A 27,418-nucleotide genomic window follows, 5' to 3' on the forward strand; every position below is an offset into this window, starting at 1 on the left:
ATCTAGGAAAGTTTTTTATGATTTTATTAGACACTCTACAAGCACACTGATTGTCACAAGTTACAGTTTACTATAAGAATATTGTTCATTCTGTTTTTATTATAAATTCTCTAAATGGTATATTCTCATCTAACTGACAAACATTTTATTCATTAAAAGAGTTGCCTAATGTTATAGCTTGCAAAGTACTACAATAAATACATAAATATTTACGCAAAATTATCAAAACATGGCTGGAATATTTACACACTTCAATTATTACAGTTAATATTAATGGTATATATGAAATAACACCTGACTCACATTAAAATGAAAAGGCTTAACTTAATGCTGAAAATAAGTACATTAAGTACACAAAAATGCTTTGAATAAAATTCAACAATTGAATATCAGCATTCGGAAGACAATGGAATGAATTTTGTTCCATGCACTAATCTTTCTTCGACAAAGTGTTTGCAATCATATACATATTTTAATCACAATACATTATTGAGCTGTGAAAAGGAAATTCTATTAAGCTTTTAGGAATAATTTACAAAATCAGATTGATGTTTATAGCAGTTACTGCACTGTAATTTAGGGGAAAGAGAAGCTTTCTACAAAGTTCAATTAACTGAAGGGGAGGGGAAAATCCAGGTGTCACTTTATATAAAAATTTCAAATAAACTAACATGAAAAGAGTGCAAAAACCCTTATTACAGTGCAAGAATGAATTTAAAAAAAATATATGGATGATATAAGTACTGCTGAATTCCTTAGTTACAATGAATTTATTTGCTACTCTTAAAGGTATTCTCATATGAATGTTTCACAACTAATATACGACTGAACACTGGACATTCTTTTAACATTTCAGTATGATAATCTCAAAATATGATTTGAGCACAAAAATACATGTAATTCTTTATAAGCAGTTAGGAATATAATAAACACTACACAGTACTTTTAATATAAAAACGATAATGCATATTGATGCACTAGTGGTACCCAACAAAATTTCGTTGATTGTTGTTACTTTTTCAGAAAATTTGTGAAAAATATTTTTTTTATTAAAATATCTTCCATAGTTTGTTCAATGATACTGAGAATAATTAGGGTAACAATATTAGTATTGCTGCTAATACAAAGAATTTATCCTACTTTTGAAACATATTCCATAATGAAAAAGAAAAGACAAATTACATCTTTCTAAAGTAAAAATCAATTAACAGATATAACTATGATGTATATAAATATTTAACTGAGGTTCAGATATATAAACCTACTGAGAAAATTTTCTGTGTACTTTTAGAAATTCTTGTAGGGAAGTAGCATTAATAAATTAATAAAAGAATCACTGTTGGCATCTTTGCCATAAATTTCTTTTCCCAAGTCGTAGTATCAGGATACAATTTTTATTACTGTAACCTTTTCTTTCGTAATCGATTTACAGGAATATACACAACTTGAATTAATAGTTTAACTAATACTATACTATAATATAGCCATGTGGGGGAGGGGGGAAGATGGTGTTGTCCATTACAACCGGTATGTCCAAATCTAGTTTCATTATACAATGAAATAAATCTAAATGAGGAAGCAGCAGAACTAATCTCAATAAAACCTAAGTGTTTTTTTTTTTTATATATTTTTTTTTATAGAACTTAAAAAAAGTTATCAATTGGCAAAAAAGCAATGATTTAAATATGAACCAATTCAAAATTTGTAGATGCAGTATTAGTAAAATAACTTCTTCCTTCTATATACCACTTTGATACTCTGTTAAGCAAATTTATACACTCTCCATTACTCTATTATCTGATGTTTAGCTAACAGAATTACTATCTCTTATCCTTCAAAACACAAATTTTAAACTTTTCACTAATGACAAACTATTTTCCACACATTGTGATCAAAAGCTGAGATACCATATTCCAGATCTATTCTCTACAATACAAAAATGGAGTTCATACAGTAAAACCCATGTTTCTGCAGTAGCAAATCCTAGGTTGCTCCCTACAATGTCTAGTTTGAACCCTGTGTTGAGGCTTGTTTTCTTTTTCACTAATCAGCTAGCAACACATACATGCACGGAGCACTTCACTTACATTTTTCAAAAATCTAATGTTCTACAGTTCTGAAATTTAAATTCGTATTAATTACAACAGCAACTTTTACTTCTCATTTTGTGGATCTCGTTTACTTGATCCTGCTCAGAAGATGCACAAAACCAGCAGTTTCTTTATGTAGCCCTCTTACCAATTAGTTGTTCTACCAAACCACAAAACTAGCAGCAGTCAGATTTTCTTCTCCCATCTACTGAGCAGTAAACACCAGCATAATTATGTATTAAGAAAACACAAAATGCAAGTATTTTCAAATTTAAGTATATTTAAGTATTAGACTTTTAAATAAGTCATTAATGCTTCCTGTTAATCATAAACTTAATCCAAGATAGTTAGCTTTAAAAATTTTCTTAATTGTATGAGCTATCAAGATTTAGTCACTTTTTAAAAGATATTAAAAATTAGTGACAAAATAGAGCAGTCCAAATATGAACACTACATTCAAAACTAAGCCAATTTTCTCTTTTCTGTTCACTTACATAATGGAAGAACATTCTAAAATATTGACAATCGAAAGCAGACAGAACGTGACATCTTATAAAGCTAACACTTCTAGAAGTGAAAACAATAAATAAAAGATAATGATAGAAAACTATCAGAGTAACCTCCTCTATGTTACAATCACCTGAATTCAGCAGTCATGAACACTATAGTTCAACTATTATAAATACTATCTCACATAATCTACTTACTATAACAGATAAAAAAGATAACTTTGTTTCAGAATGGTATTGCTCTCATCTCTTGATTTCTGAGATTACTACACAGATTGTAGTCATTTGTACTACAAATAGATAAGGCTATTTATTTGCAATACAAAGCCACCACTTTAATGTCTCAAGTCATTGCCATCTCATTGGTGGATGGTCAGACCCCCCCCCCCCCATCAGTACTATGCTTACTGTACTGATGATTTAGATCAGAAATAACACAGTATTAAATCCCCAAGCAAATGTGGTTTTTTTTTTTCCCTTAGTGACAGGCTTCAAAATCCAATTTCAGTAGTGGAAACAGGTTGGCATGAAATTGTAGGGGCTGATATAAATATCATGTGAAATGAATATTGTATTGTTTTGTTATTAAAATTTTAAATTTTAGAAACATGCATGTCACAGATGAAACATTACTCCAGATGTATTTTAAGTTCATACTTTTAATACATAAGCATCATACCAACAGTTATTAAAAAATACATCCACTGCAAAAAAAAAAAAAAAAAAATGGGGGGGGGGGGATTTTATATTACTTACTATGGTGAAAATTAGTGTGTCGTGACTGTTTTCAAATTACAAAACTGTCAAACTTATTAGGATTAACATTCATTTTTTTAGAATGAATTCTCTCAACTTAAAATATCTATACAGTGGTTCTTTGATTACCAATATTTGGTTTACAATGCATCTCTCATAGGACCTTGCTGTTGGTACAATAACATTCAGCTATCATTTTCAAACAATGCACTCTTAAGCCACATCATTTCTGGCCAGTCACAGCACTCTTAAGTCACACTTTTATATTCTTCCTTTACAGTGCAAACATCTGATTTTCATAAATTTTTTTTGCAATTAAGCAAATTTTCCCTCTTTGACCTTCATAAATTTATGATTTTATTAAATTAAATCAATAGCCATGACACTCAAAAGTCAGTGCGAAAGAACAGAGATACAAGAAATCAATTTCTGCTCACACACAGCAAGAAATTGTATTTAAAACAGCAAAAATGAACAATGCTTCTGTGTTTTATTCTACGTTTTTAAGGGAAAGAAATGGAAGAACTATTAATACTATGGATTTGTGATAAGGCTAATGTCATTTATGATGTCTTAAAACAATCCCTCAATCATTTGATTTCTATTTTAAAGCTAGAAAGGGTTGGGGTGTGAAGTTAAGTATAACTGGCATGATGAAGCTTCAAATGCAGATAAAGCAGCAACAGACAAATTTATGGCTCTTCTGTAAATTGATGGAAAAGGAAGGCTCTCTTTCTTCAATGTAGATGAGACTGGTCTCTTTGACAACAAAAGAAGTTGCTTTGCCAGGGCACAAGCCTGTGAAGAATAGGTTAACCTTGTTGCTAATACTTCTGGTGACTTTAATTTAAAGCATATCACTCTGAAAATCCCAGGTATTCAAGCAACAAGGGTTATCAAAGGTGAACTGGGAGTCTCCTGGAGGTCCAACTGCAAGGCATGGGCCAAGCAGCAATTCACTGAATGGGCAATTGAAAATTTGGTCCGGTTATGAGCAACTACCTGATCACTAACAATCTATCATTCAAAACTCTGCTCCTTTTGAATGTTGCACATTACCATAACCCTGAACTTGCTGCATTTGATTGTGTCAAAGGTGATATTCCCCCCAGTTAACACCACTTCTTTGACCCAGACTATGGATCAACAAGTGATGCCAACTTCAAGAGGCTCCACAAAAAGAAAATGATTAGGAAATGTCATGAAAATTTTGAAAATAAAGTTCAATATCCTGAAGGCTGTAAGAAACACTTCTTTCTTGCAACAGTCTTGATTTGTTGCCTGAATGCTGCTTGTAAACCTTTATATCCAGCAAGGCTTGGAAGATCAAGTTATCATTGATTGAGAAATTGTTTTTCAGTCAATCAGTGAAAATAGTGAATGAGAAGAATGGTAAAGACCAGTTTCAGGAAAGAGAGGGTTCACAACAGAAGCCTGCAACTAAACATGACAGATGGAAAGAGAACAGGAAGATCATATCACAATAAGATGTCAAGGAAACTGTGTCCTCATTGGAAGTAGTGAAGAGACTGGCTCCAAAACATGAAACCAACAGAGCTTATAAACTGCCAATGTGAAAACATTACTAGGTATTCAAGTTGTTAACAAGCAAGAAAAGCTGCTACACAGCCAAGATTGGATAGGGTTGGGTTTTTTTTTTTTTTTTGCATCAGGAAGATAGAAAATCTTCCTGATAGGAATTAGAAAAAAAGATGTAGCTTCAACCACACCTCCAGAAGTTATGGAAGAAGCCTCTCCTTCCAAAAATTAAGTTCTCGAAATAGGCCTCTCCATCACCTTAGATAATGATCTTTTTAGCGAAAGGTAAGAATTTTTTACACTTTCTGCCATACTGCCAATAACAAGAGCCAAAAGGCAGCGTTCTGCACTTGTGTTCAATACTTCAGTAGTTGTTTATTGAATTTTTGTTAGAGAAACTGAAGTTCAGCTTTTCTTGAAAAGTACTGTAAATAGTATTGAAAAATTGTGAATGGGGCTATAGAGAAGAAAAGTTTTAAATCATGCCACTGTCATGGCTCATTTCATCTAGACAGCATATAGTTTTTGATTATACAATATATTCTGTGTAACTTAATGAAACCAGTATAGCATTATATTTGTATTAAATATATTCATGCTATCTATTTCTCATTGAACAATTATACCCTGAAAGATATGAAACATGTGCTCAATTCAGTCCTTTTCAAGTCAGACACATATTTCATGTTAACCAGCTTTCACTGTAATCAAGTAATGCCAAAAGTAGGATTTACATCTGTCTGTTTTAAAAATAGCAAGTCAAATAGTCCATTTTTTCTTTTTACTGCAAACAGCCTATTTTTACAGTAAATATAAGTCCTGCTTTCTATCTTAATTACTTCAATGGACTGCCTTATGTGCACATCTTTACTTAATCAACTATTGGATCACTATACCGTACATTTACTGATTTAGCTATGAGGCTAAATATGTATTTACCCAGCTGGATGCTTTTTTAAGCCATAATGTAAAGCAAATGGATATGTTATATAATACATAAATCAAAATATGTTTTGTATTATTTTCAATTACACATTCTATATAATGCAATAACAAATTTATTTTATTATTGCAATATTGTGGAAATTCGTTTGATTTATATTTCCTAACAAAAATAATTTACTATTTAATGTCTACATTCCTAGTTTAATGGCTCGTCTGACACTAACACCTGTAAAACATAACTTAGTTCTACTTAACCCCTCATCTCTTGTTAGTATATTTGTTATATAAAGTCCAATAATTTTTCCAAGACTTATACTTCTACGGAGTGTAAACATGGACGTGAGTATTTAAGTATCCAGTCCACATATATTCAAACTATAGCTAAGATCCAATGGATATGTTATATATGGTACAATAACTTTTAGGACATCATGATATGACATGATTAGACAATTTTATCTTAAAATTTGCTTTGGGGCATTTATGAATTCAGTGAGCTCTGAGAATTGAATTTCATGCATGCTCCCCCCCCCCCTTTTCTCCATTGTATGTGTGTATACACCCACATGCTACCCCTGCAAATATATCCATCCTTTCCCTTTCTAGAATATATGTAATACAGCAGAAAATAAGCAATAGAAGACAATTTTGTATATTTAGAAAACTTCAAATATCATAAACACAACTTCCTTTTCATTTTTAATCTATAAGTATTCAAATTTTCATCATAATGCATTTATTATGGAACAAAAGAGAACCTGCTCTACTGGAAAAGGGAGGGGGTAAATTTTTTCCAGTGTACACACATATAAATGTATGTATATGAAGGAAAGTGTTTTATTTAGAGATTTACCACTATTTATAATTACGGTAGATTTTTCTCACTTAGAACTGCATACATAATCTCACACTGAATTCACCCTGCCCATCCAAACTAAATATTTTATACCAATTCCACCTTTAAATACAGTATTTTGTGTGTATCTAATTAACTGATTAATCAATTCTGAAATAGAAAACCATTGCAAAATCTGTAGCAGCACCCATCACAATTTACCATACGTTTTTACTTAAAAGCTAGATGAGCAAGTTCCACTTAGTTTTGGCACACTATTTCTCTCTCTCTACATAAGCATAAAAATATGCCTTTTAACATTTCAGCCATATCCAGTGAAAAAAAAAAATAATATAAAAAGGTATTTCATTACTTTTTTTGTATTATCTATAAATGTTTTTCACAGAAAAATCATATAATTTTAAGATGTGACCAACTGTTTATACAACTAAGCCATTGAGTAAATTCTATACAAACCTATAACAAAATACATAATTCTATGATATGTATGATTTAATTGATGGTTTACTAAATTTCTATATCCAATTAAAACTAGGGAAAACTGTTTAATGATTTCAATCTAAAATTTTATTCAAAAAATCTTAAGAATGGAGATTTAGATATGTTATTGTTAACTATTGAAACAGTGGAAATTAAAAAAAAAATAATAAATAAATAATCACCAAAAATGGATTATGAATATATGTACATTTTATATAACAAACATTCTTAAGTGGAGAAAAATAAATTATGCATCTAAATATTCATAATAATACAATTAAATGTGAAATTTTTCAATGACAAACAAAAATAAACAACACAAAAGGTTATCAAAAATTAGGTTAAAAAAAAACCGGGAACAATTCTCAAAAAAGCACAAACAGAGTATAACTGGAAGCCCTCCTGTTACAATGCCAAAACTTATGACATTCTCCTGTTGATTTGCTCCCGTGGTTTTAAACAATAAATGAAACTGATGATTTAAAAGACTAGGATATTATGGATATTCCTACCAGCAAAGTTAACTAACAGCTGGAGAATGTAATGTGGCAGGACCACTAATAGGCACAGATTAAGCTCAGAAATTATAATTTGCACCTAAGTGGTGCTTGGTGTAAAAGCTCAGTGGGAATGAGGGCCTGTAAGACCTCATTTGCAGTACCATTACTGGAATTTTAACTGTAAATGAATATAGGAAACAAACAGACTCATGATCAGATAGTGACACTGATTATTTACGCCAAAGGCATAAAGACATATAGCCACTCACAAGAACAAAGAACAGTATCCAGCATGTTAAAATTTTATTGCCTGGCAATAAGTGGCTGCAAACAAGTTCTCACCAAATACCCCATACTTTGATGTCCTTAATTCTAACAAAAACAGCATCAAAATGCTTTCCCATGTCACTTATATAATGGCTGTGGTTTGTGACAAAAATTTGTTAGATAAGATCTGTTTCTGCTTTATTTATTTCTCTCACAAGTTGTGCATGTTCTTCCAGAAGACGAGCAAACTGTTCTTTGCGCATTTCAGCAAGGTCCTGTAAATAAAAATATTAAATACATTAGAATTAGATAATTCTACTCATCTCAGATTACCTATTTTTGTATATAAACATATATACTATCCTCCAATGTGTATTGAAAAATACCACCCCAGGATGTAATGGTTAATTCAGAAAAGGGGATACTCTGCTTTTCTCTGGTCACCACTTGTTTTACATAACCATCAATTGTTGCTACATGGTTTCACATTTAACATTCATAAACTGAAACAGAGAAAGCAATATCAATGAATCTGTCAGTGTATATTGCACAGTGTTCAATAAATTAAATATTAAAACATAGTAATATAAATTGTATATTCCCTAATGTTTAACAATCTGATGGTTGCTAAACAGTAGGAAATATGCACTACCAAATTCATTGATATCATTATCTCTGTTACGGGTTATGAGACAGTTTTTAAATTCTGTACAGTGGGATCAACTGATGATCTCATTGTACAGAAGAATTTGCTGATGATCAGCAGATTCTAAGTGGGAAGCATTCAAGGAATTAATCGTGGAAACTACTAAACATTTCATACCTATTAAGAAATATTGTTCAAGGTTTAGGCCTAAATGGTTGTCAAATGAACTAATGCGACTCGTGGCAGAAGAAAAATGCATGGGATGCATATACATTATCAGGCAACACAGAAGCCTATGGCAGATATAAGCTAGTCTGTAATCAAGTCACAAAGGAGGTTAGGCAGGCGAAGGCAGATTACAAGAAATCTTTGGCAAAGGATGCTCAGAAAAACAGCAAGGACTTCTTTACTTATATAAACTCTAAAAGGAAGGGGATGAATCAGATTGGTCCACTTGATATCGATGGCTCGATTGTTGATGATCCTGCTCAGATAGCAAACAAACTGAATAAGTATTTTGCATCTACATTCACACATGAGTTATTAAGGATTGAAAATGCCGAAAGGTTATCAAATTGTAGCAGGGTGCTTAATGATTTTGTAATAACTGAAAGCAAAGTGGAGGAGAAATTGTTGAAGTTAAACATAAGAAAGGCACCTGGGGTGGATGGGATCTATTCAGTTATATTAAAGGAGGTGGCAAAGGAAGTAAGCAAACACTTAGCCATAGTTATAAGATAATCCTTGGACTCAGGGGAGGTCTCCACAGACTGGAGATATGCAAATGTATCCCCAATTCACAAAGGGGGATCGAAGGCTGACACAAGCAATTATAGACCTGTGAGTTTAACTTCTGTTCCAGGAAAATTAATGGAGGCACTAGTTAAAGAAGCACTGCAGGATCATTTAGACAAGACTTCAGTTACAGCTCGGACACAGCATGGTTTTGTTAAGGGGAAGTCTTGCCTGACCAATTTGATTGGATACTATGATGCAGAGAATAACTTTGATATTATATACTTGGATCTTAGAAAGGCTTTTGATAATGTTGCACATGGAAAACTGCTGCACAAATTGGAGCAGTGTGACATTGGAGGCAAATTGCTGCTGTGGATAAAGGGGTGGCTGAGGGGGAGAAGACAGAGTGGTAATCAATGGACACTGCTCATCGTGGACTAATGTTATTAGTGGAGTCCCTCAGGGCTCAGTGTTGGGTCCATTATTGTTTTCTGTATTCATAAATGATATTGATGATGGTATATCAAGTTTAATGTCGAAGTTTGCAGACGATACAAAGGTAGGCAAGGTTGTCAAGGACACTACTGACACTATGCTGCTGCAACAGGATCTGGAAAGGTTGAGCAGATGGGCTGAGAGGTGGCAAATGAAGTTTAACATTGACAAATGTAAAGTACTACACGGGAAACAGCAACCCCAGAGCAACGTATCAACTCTGTGGTACTACACTGACAGTGGTAGAGAATGAAAGGGACCTGGGGGTGGTTGTGCAGGCAGATATGAAGTTCTCTGAGCAGTGCAGACGGGCTGCAAGAGTAGCTCATGGTGTATTGTCAATGATATATAGGAATTTTTCTAGCAGGGATAAGGAGGTGATTATTCCCTTGTATAAGGCAATGGTCAGGCCACACCTAGAGTACTGTATACAGGTCTGGAGGCCTCATTTCAAGAATGATGTAGAGCTGCTGGAACGAGTACAGAGAAGGGCAACAAGATTAGTGAATGGAACAAAGGGGTGCTCTTACGAAGAAAGGCTTAAGTTTTGCAAGTTACAGTGTGTGGAGACTAGGCACCAGCGAGGTGATCTGATAGAGGTGTATAAAGCATTGAATGGTTTGAGCATGCTCAATGCTGATGGGATTCTTCCTCTCGCTCAGAATAATCACCTGAGAGGGCATAAATTCAAACTGAGGAAAGACAGATGTAGGATAGACGTGTGGAAATTTGCCTTTAGCCAGCGAGTGGTTGGTTGGTGGAACAGACTTCCATCCCTTGTCGTGTTAGTTGATAGCCTAAATAAGTTTAAGGCTCAGCGGGACAGGTATTTTGAACGAAGAGAAGGGTGAAGTGGAAGTGGTTTTTTTTTTGGCTGATGCTGCATAAGTTTGCTTTCTTGCATCAAATGCCTCTACTAATGCTAATATTTGAGGCACTTTGTGAAGAAATGGGCTCTCAGCATACTCATGTTCTTCTTCACGCTGAGGTGAGATGGCTGTCGAGGGGTAAAGTACTAACCTGATTGTTCGATCTGTGCCAAGAAGTCAAGTTATTCTTCCAGCAACAAAATAACTCTAGGTTCCATGATCTCTTGCCCGACAGTGATTGGCTAGCCAAGCTTGCATACCTCGCAGATATTTTTTCTCTGTTAAACGAGCTGAACACGCCCTTGCAAGGACAGCTTACGGACATGTTTACACTGTGAGGCAAAATGGATGCATTTCAAAGGAAGATATTGCTGTGGCAAATGCGGTTGGCTGAAGAAGATCTGCAAATGTTCCCAAATTTTGATGATTATATGAAACAGGAGGATGTCAACCAACAGGTAATAACTCTTGTTCGATTGCACTTACAGTCGCTCACTGACTTTTTTGGTCGTTATTACCCAAAGGAAGACCCCAGACACGAAAATACATGGAAAACAGATCCATTTTTGGAGAAAATAGAGGATAGTAATTTGAACATGAAAGAAAAAGAAAGCCTAATCGATCTATTATCCGACAACAGTCTCAAAGGTAAATTCCACTTGTCCCTAACAAGATCTCATTTTTGATTTCCATAAAGAGTGAGTACCGAGTGCTGAGTGAAAAGGCCATCAAAATTTTAATTCCATTCGCAACTACATATATGTGTGAAAAGACATTTTCATCAGTTATGGCAATTAAAAACAAGTACCGCTATCGGCTAGAAATACAAACGACTCTCCATGTTGCAGTAACGCCACTGGAACCAAGAATCCAACAGCTTATTTCAAACAAGCAGCAACAAATGTCACACTGATTATTTTGCTATAATTAATCCTTTATACACTTCTATGTCGAGGTGCACTCGATATTTGATAATTGTTAATATTAATTGTTAATTTTTTTTAATAAAATAAAATTTGAAATTTTTTTTTGCATTTTTCATAATGAATATATCTGAGTTTATTTATTATACTTTTTTTTTATCATTATAAGGCCATTATATTATTAATTATATTAACATTAATGATATCCAAAATTTTGCAAATAACATGGAGTGCAAAAACAAATGTAAGTACCATTTCATATTTAGAATGTTACTTTTATGGAAAAAATCATGGTAGTGGTCTGCGGGATTCAAAATTTTGAGTTTAGTGGTCTGTGAGGTCCGAAAGGTTGGTGACCGCGGGCCTAAAGGACCACACACTTCGACTGTGTATTTAGAAGGATTGTTTGTGAGAAAAAGATCAATCGTGTTGGTTGTACGGTTAGGATTGTCTGATATTCTGGTAGGTAAATGAATAATCTGTGCGAGGTTATTAGTAATCGAAAAAGCCTCAGCATCTAAACCAGCTGGGTCTGTGTGACTAGAAAACAGAAGCCAACTGGAGTTGTGAACATTAAAATCGCCAAGGAAAATTACCTCATTGTCAGGAAAGTTGGACTGGAGAAAGTCAAGTTGCAAAGAGATGAAGTCAGAGAGTTCCAAGTGATTAGTGGAGTTGGGAGAACAGTAGAGACAACAGATATTTGACAGAATGAGGTAGAGAGATTTTAAGCCAGAGAAGATAAAAAAAAGAGGAGATTCCAATTACCAAGTCTCTGACAGGGAATACTGTAACAGACATATGCACAAGTACCACCTTTGAGGCGAAAGGAATTATACAGTGAATAATTTGGGCAACTGAGATGAGCAGTGTTTGAATCAACCGATAACTGGGATTCTGTCAGAAAAAGTACATGGGGGAATGGACATCATTGAGATTAGAACTGAGACCAAGTATATTTGTTAAATGAACTAGGAAGTGGGAGGTTTAGATCTTTTTGCAGATAAGTTTGCTCTATTAGTTTGACAATTTGTGTATTCAATAGTAGGAAAAAGTGAAGGGGGGGATTATTCTGTATGAAGTAATGAAATTTTTGGATGTGGCATACACATGGTAAGAATATACCCAGATCCTTGACATAATGTGGCCTCGACAATGCTCCCTGGATACACACTACTCGGACTTCCTCCAGTCACTATCTGGCAGAGTAGAGGCAGCAAGGTTATACACTAGCTGATACAGAAGCCTCCTAGAGAGTTACCAATAAGTTAGCTCTGGTGTACTAACTAGCAGCCAGCCTGCAAACACTGTTTTAGAGCTGTATTCTCGAAATGTAAGGAAGTCTGGATATCACTATGGTGTTCATCATAACCTGAAAAGACATCAATCATACTGCATGATGGAAGAGATGGGGGAGGAGTTTGGGGGAAATTCAAAGGTCAGCCGGATAATTATCTACGGGAGTCGGGAAATGCATGGGTTGTTTATTTCCTTTTCCCTTATTAATTATTTATTTATTATTATATATATATTTTTTGGCTGGTGCAGCATAAGCCATAGGCTTCCTTGCACCATGTGGCCATTGCTAATACTAATACTAAACCATATGCATCGTACACACTGAAACGTCAATAGATTTCCATAAAAAATAAGAGTGCAATTAAATTAATATAAGTTAATTGTTGTTTCCCTGCTACGTGAAGCAAAACATCAACAAAATAATTTTGATTGATGCAACTGTCAGCACTGAATTTTCAAACGATAACCATATGCCAAAATCTGATGTACACAATTCACAGATTCAAAACATAATTATGTTTTCAGCACACACATCAATATTTCTTGTGCATAAATTCTATGCAACATCTTTTTTCCTACCTAATGAAGAAAAAGTTCTCGATAAACATTATATTTGGGAAATAGAATATAATGTTCTCCTGAAACATTATACTTGGGTAATCCCCAACAAAGGAATAATTTTATATTTTATCATAGATATAATTTTTCTTTTTTTTAAAGCCAAGAGCAAGTGTCTCCAAAAGCACCACTGAACCTAAAGAAGTCTATAAATTCTTAGATTTAATGGTTTATAAAATTGAAATTGGAAATGACCATGTTTCACATTTATATCTTATGTTTATAATGTTTTATTTTGTCAGCAGAATTAATAAAAAGTTCTGTTTCTTTGGAAATAACAGGTGTATTTTAAAGTTTTTCATTAAAAGAATTACATTTAATAAGTATTGCAATCCAGCAGTAAAAAAGGTTTAGCACTGGTATAATAAGTTGTTTGTTAGTTATTTGGTTTTTAGGAGCATTAGCAACTAAGGCCATATTGCTCCGGGGATATGCAGTGGTCATTCCCTGACCTTTCTGTATCCTCCGTATTTGGTGGTCACGGGCCCGAACCCCGGTCTAATCAAGAAGTGTGTGCTATGCACTGCTGCTCCTGCCCACCTGGCTATGGAGGTGCCGATAAATAGGATATGAATGACTGGCCAGGCAGTAGTATCTCTGTCACATTCCAGGGCATCCATCACCATGGATTAATAATTTCACATAAATATCACACCTATCTGATTGCAGCCTAGAAATTAGCCCATTGAGGAGGGAGTTGTGAAAAACATTACATAAGGCTCATTACACTAATGAACTGCAGCTTTATATTCTTGAACTTGCAAATTGCATTTAATTAAATAAGTTATGGGAAGTTAAATATTTCATAAGCACTGAACTAATTAGACTTACCATTAATGACTTTACAACATTTTCTTTTGCTTCAGGTTTCATAACTGAAAGAGCATCAGATAAGGAAAATTACAATTGTGATATTTTTATAAGCATTTCCATTCCACACACACACACACACACACACACACACACACACACACACACACACACACACACACACACACACACACACACACACACACACACTTCTTCAGCTAAAAATAGGTACGCTAATAAACATTATTCATAAATTACAAAACTATTTGAATGGCAAAATACTTTGTAAAATGTGTAAAACAGCCTTTAAATAAAGGCTGTTTTATATATTTATGTTTTCTGGTACAAAACACATGCATCAATGTCAACACGAACAGTGTTATTCTACTACACGAATCACACGAACAACACGAACAGTGTTATTCTACTACACGAATCACAATACCAATTACTTAGTTATGAATAAGCAATGTGGTGCAAAGATACTAGCAGTTTCAACATATGAATTATGTTTAACAAGAAATGGAATTATCAGCTCTTGAAGCACTCATACCTGAGCTGAAGAAATGCCACATATGCATGTCAGTACTCATTGTCAATATGCCATTTCCTTTAGTGTTTGAAGTAGTGTTCTTGAGGACAATCTTACCTATATTTTCTGCTACTGGAAGACACATCCCTTAAAACTGGCAGAGAAAGTGGTTTATACATGACAGTAATGTTTTTCTTTAATTATGCAGACTTTTCAAATACAGAGTGCAATAACTGATGGACTGGCTGGAACAACTCTGTAATGGCCACAATCACAACCTGACCTCACATCTTTAGATTATTTTGTGTGAGATCATAAGAAAGCCATGGTTTATCGATGATTATTATAATACAAGATGAACCCAGAAATTGCATTTTGGAAGTTACCAAAACCATTAAAAATTATTAACTACTGAAACATTAAAAATCATGACAACAGCTGTACTGAACAAAGTGGGAATCACTTGGAACAGATGCTTTAGACTTTCAGTTTTATATCAATTTATTTTTATGTTTCTGAGGTCAGCAGCCATTTTCAATACACCGCAGGATGAAGGCCACTCCAGAAACTTTCCAGCTACTTCTGTTTTGTGTAATGGTCATCCATTTACTACCCACGAACTCTTGAATTTCATCTGTCCATCTCCGTTGTTGTCTTCAAGGTTTTCTTTAATCTCCTCTTGGATACCATTCTGTTATTTTCTCAGTCCATCTGTCATCATGTCTTTGAGCTACGTGTCCTGCACAAATCCATTTCAATTTTTTAATTTTGATAAGAATGTGCTTTATTTGTTTGCTGCCTAATCCGTGTGTTTCTCTTCTTATCTAACACTCTCATTCCTAATATAATTCGTTCTATTCTTTGCTGTGTAGTTTTCAGCTTCTCTTCTATTCTTTTGGTGAGTGCCCAAGTTTCACTTCCATAAGTCATGGTGGGGAGCATACATTAGTTCATTTTACATTTCAGACAAATTGGGATATTGCTCCTCAGCAACTATATTTCCCGAATGCCATCCATCCGAAATTTATTCTTCTGTTGACTTCCAGCCATTTATCACTATTGCAGCTAATGACTTGTCCCAGATAAGTATATGAATTCACCTTTTCAATTACTGCTTCTTCAATGATTATATCCCTTTCTGTGGTATACTTGTTTGTCATTACATTTTTTTAGCCATATTCCTCTTTAGTCTGTAATCCTTACTAACTATGCATAATCGATTAAGATTTTCGTCTAATTCTTTGGGATTGTGGCTTATGATCACAGTGTCATCTGCAAATCGTAAATGCTTTAGGTACTCTCCATTCACATTGACTCCTTTCTGCAACCAGTCCAATTTTCTGAAAGCTTCTTCAAGGGCAGCAGTAAACAACTTCGGAGATATTGTGTCTCCTTGTCAAACTAATTTCTCAATTTTAAATTTGATACTGTCTTTGTGTAGTCTAATAAAGGTGGTAGCATTCTCATATATTTTCTTCAAAATCATAATGTATGGGGTGTATCTATGCCTTGTCTTTCCAGTGCCCGAAGCATTGCTTTATGTTGTATGGAGTCAAATGCCAGGCATAATGGTGTTTTATGTTCATTTGTTTTCTCCATTACCTGCAATATTATGTGAAGGTGATCCATAGTTGAGAATCCTGTCCTAAAGCCAGCTTGCTCTTTTGGTTGATTCTTGTCAAGTATTCTTTCTAATCTGTTAGTAATGACCCTTGTGAACAACCTGTAAATGTGAGACAACAAGCTAACTGGTCTATAATTTCCAATTTCAGATCAATCTCATTTCTTATGCAGCAAAATTATGATTGCATTATTCAACTCCTTAGGTGTCATGCCTTTCCTAATATATTTTGTGAAGAGTCTTGCCGGTTTCTGATTCATGTCTCTTCCTCCCAATTTTAACAACTCTACAGTAACTTCATCTTCACCGGGGGCTTTCAGATTCTTCATTTTCTTCAATGCACATTCTACCTCATTGGGAATGGGTATGTCGTGTGTTGCTAATTTGTGATCCATCTTCCCAACTGCTTGCTTCATTTCCTCGCTCCTTGAATAATTCTCTATAGTAGTCTTCTGCTATTTGGATGATGCCTTCTCTACTATTTATAAGTAGACCATCACATATGCTTCCTTTTCAGTATAATTTGTCTTTCTGTATTAATGCTCATGACTGCTTTCTACTTTTCTTGTGTTATGTCCTCTCTGAGCCTCATTCTAATGGCTTTGCATAACTCACAGTATACTCAATTTTGTCCTTGTCAGTGTTTATCTTGCTCTTCATTTGTCATCTTCAGTTCATCACGACAAGTGTTTCTTGACTTTGGTTTTTCTTTTTACCTATAGGTTTCCCGGGCGTTATCACTTTCAGAAAATCGTTGTATTCCTTATTGATATCTTGGTTCTGAAAGGTCTTCAGAAGCTCAAACTTGTTCTTAAGTTCCAGTACATACTGCTTTTTTCTCTTCTTCTGTTATCTCAAAAACCTTGGTATTATTTATTCGAGTCAGTTTTTTTTCCTTTCTTTTCTTACATCTATATCGTGTGCATCTTACCATTCTGTGATTTTGATTTCATTAGTTGTTAATCCATTTAGGCCTTCCAAGTCCACTTTCTGTTCACCCTTTTCTTGAAAAAAAAGTGTTCATCACTGACATTCCTCGAGATTCTGCAAATTCTTCCTTTCCTTGGTCAGATTACTGTGTCAAAACTTCTGATGTCAACGTTTGCTCGGATCGTGTCAGTGAAATTATTCTTGCAGGAATGGAATCCTTTATCCCACACTCCACTTTAAAATCTCGTCCTTTATCTAAACCTTGGTTTTCCAATAAATGTGCTAAGGCTGTTCAAGAGAAGAATGTTGCATATCGTAATTGGCTTGTTTCTAATTGTCCATTTTCATTTTCTGCCTACACTAAAGCTCGCAACAATTGTAAAGCAGTTATTAATCAGTCCAAACTAGAGTTTGAACAGGCTAAGAGTAGAAAACTTGCTTCTTGCCCTAATGGCAGCCAAGTATTCTGGTCTCTTTGTCAAAGCTATTGGCCTCAACTTTTGCCCATCTCTGCTCCCACCTCTGTCCAAAACAGATGGTTCTGTTGTCACTTCAGCCAAGGATAAAGCTGACGTGCTAGCATCCCATTTTTCTTCCAACTCATTTATTAATGATCTTGGTAAAACACCTCCCACCATTCCCAACATGCTCCATTCAATGCCTCCTGTGGTCTTCCGTCAAAAGGATGTCAGTAGGATTTTGACGAATCTTGATGCTAAGAAAGCTCCAGGTCCCGATGGTATTTCTCCACTTGTTCTCAAAACCTGTTCTCCTGAACTTACTCCTATTCTTTGCCGCCTTTTTTCACTTTCTTATTCCAAAGGTGTTTTTCCTTCTGCTTGGAAATTTGCTCATATCCAGCCAGTTCCTAAAAAGGGTGACAAATCCTTCCCATCCAATTATCGTCCCATTGCAATTACTTCTACTCTTTCTAAAGTAACGGAGAAATCAATTAACCCAAAACTCTTAAACCACCTAGAAACCTTCCATCTTAATCAACAATCGCCAGTATGGATTCCGTCAGTGTCGATCCACTGGTGATATTCTGGCTTATGTTACCCATTTATGGACTAATTCAATGGAAAGGTTCAGTGAAACACAAGTAGTTGCTCTTGATATCTCAAAGGCTTTCGATCGTGTTTGGCATAAATGTCTTCTAAACAAACTTCCATCTTATGGTTTGCCAATTTTAGTAATTGGTTATCCAGTTTTCTCCCTGATTGCTCACTGAGGGTGATGGTAGCTGGCTCTCTGTCTTCTAACTTCTCTACTAATGCCAGTGTCCCCAAGGTTCAGTTCTTTCCCCCACTCTTTTCCTCTTGTATATTAATGACCTTCTTCCATTGACTGGAAATCCTATCCATAGTTTTGCTGATGATAGCACATTGCATTCCACTTTCTCGAAAATCTGCTACCAATTCCTTAAACGCCGATCTTCAAGTAATTCTCCAGTGGGACAAAGACAACTTAGTTGATTTAAACCCTTCTAAAACTCAGTCTTGTCTTATCTCTCGCAAAAAGGATTCTTCTGCCCCAATGCTTATCTTTAGTGACACTTCGATTTCTAGGCAAAATTATATATCTCTTTTGGGGATTACCCTGACTTCAAATCTCTCTTGGCACAAGCACATTACAAATATTGCTTCCTCTGCATCTAAAAAACTTGGTTTTCTCGTTCGCTCTCGGCATTACTTTTCTTCCAAACAGCTGCTCACTCTGTATAAATCGCAAATCCGCCATGCCATGGAATATTGTTCCCACATCTGGGGTGGTGCCCCCAAAACCTCTCTCAGGCTTCTTGTTCTTGATTCCATTCAGAAGAGGGCAGTTAGGTTAATTAATGATTATCTCTAACAGAGTCTCTCCACTCGCTGTCTCATAGAAGTACTGTTTCTGCTGCATGTCTCTTCTACAGATACTTCCATGGGCACTGTTCTTCCGAATTGGCTTCTATAATTCCCGCTCTCTCTTTCAAAACAGTCCGAACACGTGTCGCCACCAGCCAACATCCATTTACTGTCCAACTTGAAACTCACAGAACCAACTTTTCATCTTCCTCGTTTATTCATTCAACTGCCGTTTTCTGGAACAACCTTCCTTCATATGTATTTCCTGAAAATTACAGTCTACAGAAGTTCAAGTCCAATGTCAACAAATATGTTCTTTCGTCTTCTCAACCTCCACCCAAGCACGGTACTAAGTACTATAGGTTCTAATACCTCTCGTGTTTGGGGTTTACATAAAAAAAAATTCTACAAGTCTTTCATTTCTTTCACCAATTCCAAAATTTCCTATAGTTTCCATTTCTGCGCTGTTTTGTCTCTTTGAAGTCCTCCATAATAATGGTGTAGTGAGTTTTCTGCTCATCTAGAAGTCTCTCAATTTCGGTGTACATTTCTTCAACCTCTTCATCATCATGGATCTATGTTGGTGCATATATCATTTTAACCTTTAGTTTTTATCTTCCAGAAATCCTGAGTAGTCTTGAAAACCTTGGTGATATACTTTTGAATTCCAAAATGTTGTGTTTTATATCTTTATGGACCTGAACAACTCCACCTTTGCTCTTTTCACCGTTTCCATTGGTGTACAGCAGATTTCCACTTGATAAACTTATAAATGATTCATTTCTTCTTGTTTCAGCCAAGCCGATCATATTCGAATTCACATTTTCTAATTCTTTTTCCAGTTCTAATATCATATCTTCACCGTTTGAGCAATTATGTTGTAACAGGCCAAGTTCAATTTCCATGCATGGCAGCCTGGTCATACCCAGAGATTCTTAGCATCCTCTGCTTCCACTCTGATCCTCTCGCTGCTGTAAGAGAGGGAGTGAAAGTCGTTAGGGACTGTGGGCCAACCGGACTTTTCCCAAATCTTCTAAAATATAAAGATATTGGATCCATCAGTGTTTTAGACTGAGTGTTTTATAACACACGGAATGCCTGTTCCCATTTCTGAGGTATTAAACATTAAACATTTAGAAAATGATTAATTAGCATAGGCATATGATGCAAGTTTATAAGCATCAGCCAAAAAAAAAAAAAAAAAACTTTCCATTTCACCCATCTATTCGTTCCAAATGTTTGTCTAGTTCTGCCTTGAATTTATTTAAGCTATCAACTTGCACATCGACAGATGGAAGTTTGTTCCAGTAATCAAACTATCCGCTGATTAAAGGAAAATTTCTGCAATCTATTCAACAACTGTCTTTCGTCAGTTTGAATCTATGTCACCCCAGGCTTGTAATCTGAGCAAGAGGAAGCATCCCATCAGCATTGAACCTACTCAATCCATTCAAGGCCTTATACATCTCAATCAGATCACCTCGCAGGTGCATAGTCTGCAGACACCACAATTTGCAGAACTTCAGCCTTTCTTTGTAAGAGCACCCTTTGTTCCCCTCACCAGTCTTGTTGCCCTTCTCTGTACGCAATCTAGCAACTCTACATCCTTCCTAAAATGAGGCTTCCAGACCTATGTGCAGTACTCAAGGTAGTGAGTACTGCACACAGGTAGTGCAGTACTCATATCCCCTTATCCCTGCTCACAAAATTCCTGTGTATCATTGACAAGACCCCATGACTCTGGCAGCCTGTCTGCACTGCTCAGAAAACTTCATATCTGACTGCACAATTACCAGGTTTAATACCTTAGAAATAAAGGCACAAACTTTTTTCCCCCCCTTATTTTTAGCCATAGCTCCTACATTTGTTTCTGTCAATTTTTAAACATCCAGTACATATAAGAACCTATATACAGTAGAACGTTTATAATCCAAACTAATCGGGATCAGGAGTAGTTTGGACTTCCGAACTTATCAAAAATACTATGTTGGAAACAAAAAAAAAAAAAAGTTTACTTACTAACTTTTAAGATAAAAAAAAAAAAAAAACACTGGATTTAAAATCTGAGGGACGCCTATTTTTTTTTTTTATTTATTTTTTTTTTTGTTAAAATCCAGTGCCTTTTCACACAGCAGTCCAGATATGGGTTCTCCAAAATTTTGTCTCTGTGTGAACAACAAATAAACGGCATTTTTGAGGAATGGGTCATTAGCTGTTCTCATAGTTTTTCTTTTTTTCCCCCTTGCACTATCTGAATCAAACTTCCACGCAAACTTTACAATTTTTTCCTTGTTGTTTTTAATGTCTGTTACAGTTCACTTTCCAACCTTGTAAAATTTTGCTAACAAAGTCCCGCTTTCTCCCTTTGAAAGTCTGTTTAAAATCTAAATTTGATACAATGTTTAAAAATTTCTGCTTCCTTTTAAAATACAAAGAAAACTACAGTATGGTAAAATAAAACTCTGTTCAGAATCTTTTTACTCATTATCTCACTTGTACATATCGTGCTAGCTGCAATTTCTGTGTGCCATGTTCTTTTTTTATTGATTGATGCTTAACTTTTTTTTTACTATTTTAGATTTTATAACCCAAAAATAAAAAAAAATGTCAGTGAACGGAAATATCAGATTACAAAGTGTTATGTTTACTTAATACTGTACGTATATTAATTAAGCTAAATATGTAAGCATATTTTTTTTTTTTATTTTGCTAACCTGTGGATACTATTCTTTCAATTTTCATGTATCATTTAATTTTGTTAATTAGCTAAGGGGGAAAAAGAGGTGTAAATTTGGGCTTTATATCTTCATTTTTATAGCCCCTGGATAATATTCTTCCAATTTTTGCCTATTAGAACTGCCGTCTAATAGAATCAAAATTCAATTTGTAAATGTGACCACAATAACCAGGATTTATTGTGATTTTATGGCACCAGCATAAAAAATAAATAAATGCTGGCTTGTTTGGATTTTCGACGGTCTACTGTAATATGATAATTTAAAAAATATATATATAATAATTTTAAGGAAAGTTATATAGTAACTATAGAGCAAAATATCAAGACTAGATCAATACTATCAAGAACTGACTGAAAATTAGTCAAGAGCCAAAACATTATGACCACCTAAGAGTGATGGCTGCCTTTCGCAGTGACAACCACTTGCACCCAGCCTGGCACCAACTCCTTGAAACTGCAGGTGTCCTCAGTTATCCCTGACCAGCTGAACAGAAGGACATCCCAGAGTTTTGGTAACAGTGAGTCACTGGTGTGGACTAGTGAATGCCGCATTCCACTGACCGCACAAATGTTTGATGGGATTGATGTCGGAGGAATTTGCAGCTAGGGGGAGCACAGAAAATGCCTGGGCCCATTCCTGCACAATGCAGGCCTTTTACAAGGGATGCTGCCTTGTTGAAAAAGGTCAGTGCCATGTGGAAACATGGCCGCCACGTAGGGTAAAACTTGGTCCAAAATAATGCTGAGGTAGAATCAGGCAGTGATGGGACCCAGTGATCTCCGTGGAAACATCCCCCAAACCATGATACCACTACTGCCAGCCTGTTTACCTACCTGCCATTAGATATGCACCAGAATGATACAGATGGAACCTTGATTCATTAGACCAGGTGACTCCTGTCCAGTGTCCAGGAATGGTGCTCCAGTGCCCACTACAGGCAGAGGTGTGATGGTTGGTCAACACGGGCACACGAACAGATTGCCTACTCTGTAGGCCTACCCACAAGAGCATCTGCTGGATAGTGTGCTTAGAAACATTTCTCTGTATGCCCTGGTCTGCCATTAATTGAGCAATCACGAGCCATCTGATGCCTTGGACATCACGTGCCGACTACTATTCATCTCCCTGTCCCAGGATAGAAGGTGGTGGTGTGTCCCTCTTTGGACCATTTTCACCTACCCTCACTATGGTGGCCCTCAAACAGCCAACAATGCTTGTGGTTGCTGAGATACTGTCCCCTGTCTTCCTACTGCTGCAAATCATTCCCCATTCAAACTCTATCAGGTCCTTCCCTTTTCCCATTGCATGGGCATCATACTGACTCACTATCATCACTATACATGCTGCGCCAGTTGGTGACATCACCTGTAGGTGCTGCAGGATGTGTTCACTCATGGCGACAGGGGTGGTCATAACATTTTGACTCATGAATGTATATCAGTCTTGGGAATGTATCTGTATTTAAGGTAGAAGGCAATAAGTTGGCAAAGGCAGATTATAAGAAATTTCTGGCTAAAAAGAGAAAACAGCAGGCATAAAAAGTTTTTCATGCATGTGAACACAAATAGAAGAAAGCATTAGATCATAATATAATAGAGTATAATGGGTGCAGGAAAGTTTTAGATAATTCAGCTGATATTGCATATGAATTGAACAGATGCTTTACATCAACGTTTACAGATGAAAAATCTTTCAAGAGAAATTGTATGAGTGTAGCTGAAAAGCATGAAATTAGCAATATTGAAACTTCAGATTATTTATTAGAAAAAGCCTAAAAGTGGGTAAGGATCCCGGAGCTGATGGCGCGCACACACACCCAATAATTTTGAGGGCAGCAGCAAGAGAGTGCACTAAACCACTGAGGTTAATTATGAGGTCGTCACAAGACTCAAAAGAGTTTATTCCTTTGGACTGGAAAAGTACCATATGTATCGCCAATACATATGGTGAAATGAATAACTACCGATTGATTAGTCTGGCTTGAGTGTAGGGAACTGCTGCACTCTCAACCATAGTGCACACATCTGAAGGAAACACAGTATGGTTTTGTAAAGGTAAAATGATGTTTAACCAACCTGCTTAGCTATTTTAATAGTCACTCATGAGCTGAATGTAGGAAATACTTCTAATTTCAACACTGCTTACTTAGGTTTCAGCAAAGCATTTGCTGAAATCTAAGTGAGGGACAAAAGAGTAATCTTACCAAGAAATGCTTCAGTCCTGCAAACTGCAGCATCTGAAGACTAGGCACTTACAAGGTGATTTGATTGAGCAAATCACCTTGTAATCACCTTGTTTGTTGCAAATCACCTTGTAATCACCTTGTTTGGAGCAAATCACCTTGTAAGTGCCTGAGAAGAATGCCCTCACCGTTGAGCAAGCTCAACGGTGAGGGCATTCTTCCTCTTGCTGAGATTATAATATGAGGGGCATAAATTCAAATAGAGGAAAGATGGTTGATTATTGGAACAAATTTCCATATGTTGATGTGAACGTTGGTTAGGTTAAATAAATTTGAGAAGAATTAGACAAACTGTGAGAGGGGACAAGAGATTATTTCTTTCTTTTGTTTGCTGATGTTATATAAGCATGCTTTCTTACATCATTTGCATTTGCTAATACTAAATAGTAGTTAAGAACACAAACTTGCCTCTAACACAATCCTAAACAAAGTGGGTTGTACGCACGCACGCACACTTTTTCAGTAACATAGGAGCACCCATTAAACCTGAGTTTTCAGGAAATGAAACAGCCAAGGCATGAAAAAGTCCATAAAAGTTCCTTGTATCACTGATAGAATTTGAACCCCAGCCTTTTCCCACATAATGTAGAAGGATGGTGATTATAACCATTGTGCTAGCATCAAGAGCTACACCATCTATACAGGCCTGAAACTTCATTCTAGGTTTCAACAATACAAGGTGTGGCTATTAAATTAGACTGCTGAAATAAAATAAATATAATTAAATATTTTGTGCCTTACAAGTTATCCCCTTCAAAATAATTGCATTGGGCTTGCACATACACTATTCCAAGCACAGAAACAGTTCTGTAAGTCATCTTCTGTAAGCCCTTTTAACATTTTGGTCATTTTGTTTTGAATGCCTTCAATGGACTGAAAATGGGTTCCCTTAAGCACACTTCTCAGCTTAGGGATGAGGAAAAAAAAAAAAAAAAAAAAAATCATGGTGCATGTTCACACACACACACACAAACGGATTTGTTTTTTGGCAAACAGGGAGCACATTGCTTGCTGGAGCACTGTCTTGAAGGAACATCCACCCATCCTTCCACAATTCAGGTCTCCTCAATTTTTTCATGCAGCTTGGTCAGAACTTCATTGTAGTATGTTTGATTGATAGTTTGGTGGGACGTATTCAGCCATAATAATTCCTTTAATATCAAAGAAAACAAAAGGCATGGTTTTTATTTTTGATTTTGGCATTCTTGCTTTTTTTGGTCTGAGGATAGTTTTGTCTTCCATTGCATTGACCATCTTTTAGTTTTTGGGTTTCTTTCATTGCAAGTAATTACAGTACTCAGAAAGTCTGGATTTTCTTCAAATGAAATTCTTTGAAATTCTTTTTCAAAATTTTTGGCACCATCTTGGTATACACTTTTCTCATACCTAAATTTTGAGTTAAAATTTGTCTAAGAACAGTACCCATCACTTTTCATGGGTACCAGAGAGGCTGGCCGTTCATTGTCTACCATGTTCTTTCTCCCTTCTAAAAATCTTTTATGCCATTCAAACACGAGCTCCTGACATAGTATCCTACCCATAAACTTGACGACTCAACTTTCAGTTGGTGTTTTTTTAGCTTTGTTAAAAAATTGAGATTGATTTGTTGTTTGATTTTTTTTAATCTGTCATTTTTCCAGAAAACTGCAAAAACACAAGGTAATGAAAACACATCTCACTGCAAAGTGAATGCTGGAACATGACATGGCAGACAACTAGGGAAAAGTTCAAGATCAACAGCTGTGCCTTTGTTTCAGGTGGGGCTTGGTGTGTAGTGGTTGCATGCACAGTCTTGTTATTTAATAGCCTCACCTCATATTTATGTCTTTAAGATGTTGAATTACTTCCAGAACTGTTTTAGTTAGAACTTGTTCATCCACAGTTTGACTAACTGCTCTAGAAAATGTTCACATATGGTAAAGCATTTGAAATTTGCAATATATGATCCACAGTTTGGAACAGTACGATTATATCTGGAGGTATGAAAACAACCTCAACCTTGTCTTCAGACATATCGTCTACACCTTGTAATGCCTCAGAGCATTATCCAAGAAACCATCCCTGCAGACCAGTAAAGTTATTGAACTTTGCTAACAGCCCAGAAGAAAAAATTCACACACCATTCTCGAGAACTGTCTCTGTGCAACTCATGCTTGCTTATTTTCTTTTCAAAGAATATGCAACCTTGTCTTCAGATATCCCTTTAGCATTAGCATTAGTAGACGCATATGATGCAAGAAAGCAAGCTTATTCAGCATCAGCCAAAAAAAAAAAAAAAAAAAACACACCCCACTCCCATTTCACCCCCCCCCCCCCCCGTTCGTTCGAAATACCTGTCCAGTTCAGCCTTAAATTTGTTTAGGCTATCAACTTCAACAACAAGTGATGGAAGTCGGTTCCACCAACCAACCACCCGCTGGCCAAAGGCAAATTTCCGCACATCTATCCGACATCCGTACTTCCTCAATTTGAATTTATGCCCTCTGAGGTGATTATTCTGAGCAAGATGAAGAATCCCATTGGCACTGAGCATGCTCAAACCATTCAAAGCCTTATACACCTCTATCAGATCACCTCGCCGGTGCCTAGTCTCCAGACTCTGTAATTTGCAAAACTTAAGCCTTTCTTCGTAAGAGCAACCCTTTATTCCATTCACTAATCTTGTTGCCCTTCTCTGTACCCGTTCCAGCAGCTCTACATCCTTCTTGAAATGAGGCCTCCAGACCTGTATACAGTACTCAAGATGTGGCCTAACCATTGAGGGATAAGGAGGTGATTATTCCCTTATACAAGGGAATAATCACCTCCTTATCCCTGCTAGAAAAATTCCTGTATATCATTGACAAGACACCATGAGCTACTCTTGCAGCTCGTCTGCACTGCTCAGAGAACTTCATATCTGCCTGAAACAATTACCCCCAGGTCCTTTTCATTCTCCACCACTGTCAGTGTAGTACCGCAGAGTTGATACGTTGCTCTGTGGTTATTACTCAAAGAGTAAATGGATGGCCAGTGCTCAAAACAGAAGGAACTGGAAAGTTGCTTTTTTTTTTTTGATTTTGGTAGTTGTTGGCGCATCGGCTTCTGTGGCCATATTGCACCTCCCAAGGTTTTTGCAGTACTTTGATCCAAGCCCGAGGCGGGAATCGAACCCGCGACCTTTGGGTT

At 35.9% G+C, this 27,418-nt stretch overlaps 1 protein-coding gene across 1 annotated transcript in view; it reads right to left on the reverse strand.

The window, feature by feature from the left end:
* Positions 1–7,533: 7,533 nt before the first annotated feature.
* Positions 7,534–27,418, reverse strand: part of LOC150084929 (uncharacterized) — a 79,285-nt gene continuing 59,400 nt past the window's right edge. The window contains exons 6-7 of the mRNA XM_090376394.1: positions 14,362–14,405; positions 7,534–8,217 (exon numbers count right to left, since the gene is read on the reverse strand). Of these exons, the coding sequence (XP_090232520.1) occupies positions 8,119–8,217; positions 14,362–14,405 (143 nt within the window). The 3' untranslated portion in view covers positions 7,534–8,118. The remainder of the gene's footprint in view (positions 8,218–14,361; positions 14,406–27,418) is intronic.

Source organism: Mastigoproctus giganteus, chromosome 6 (assembly GCF_048544385.1).
Source record: "Mastigoproctus giganteus isolate SK-2022 chromosome 6, ASM4854438v1, whole genome shotgun sequence".
NCBI lineage: Eukaryota > Metazoa > Arthropoda > Arachnida > Uropygi > Thelyphonidae > Mastigoproctus > Mastigoproctus giganteus.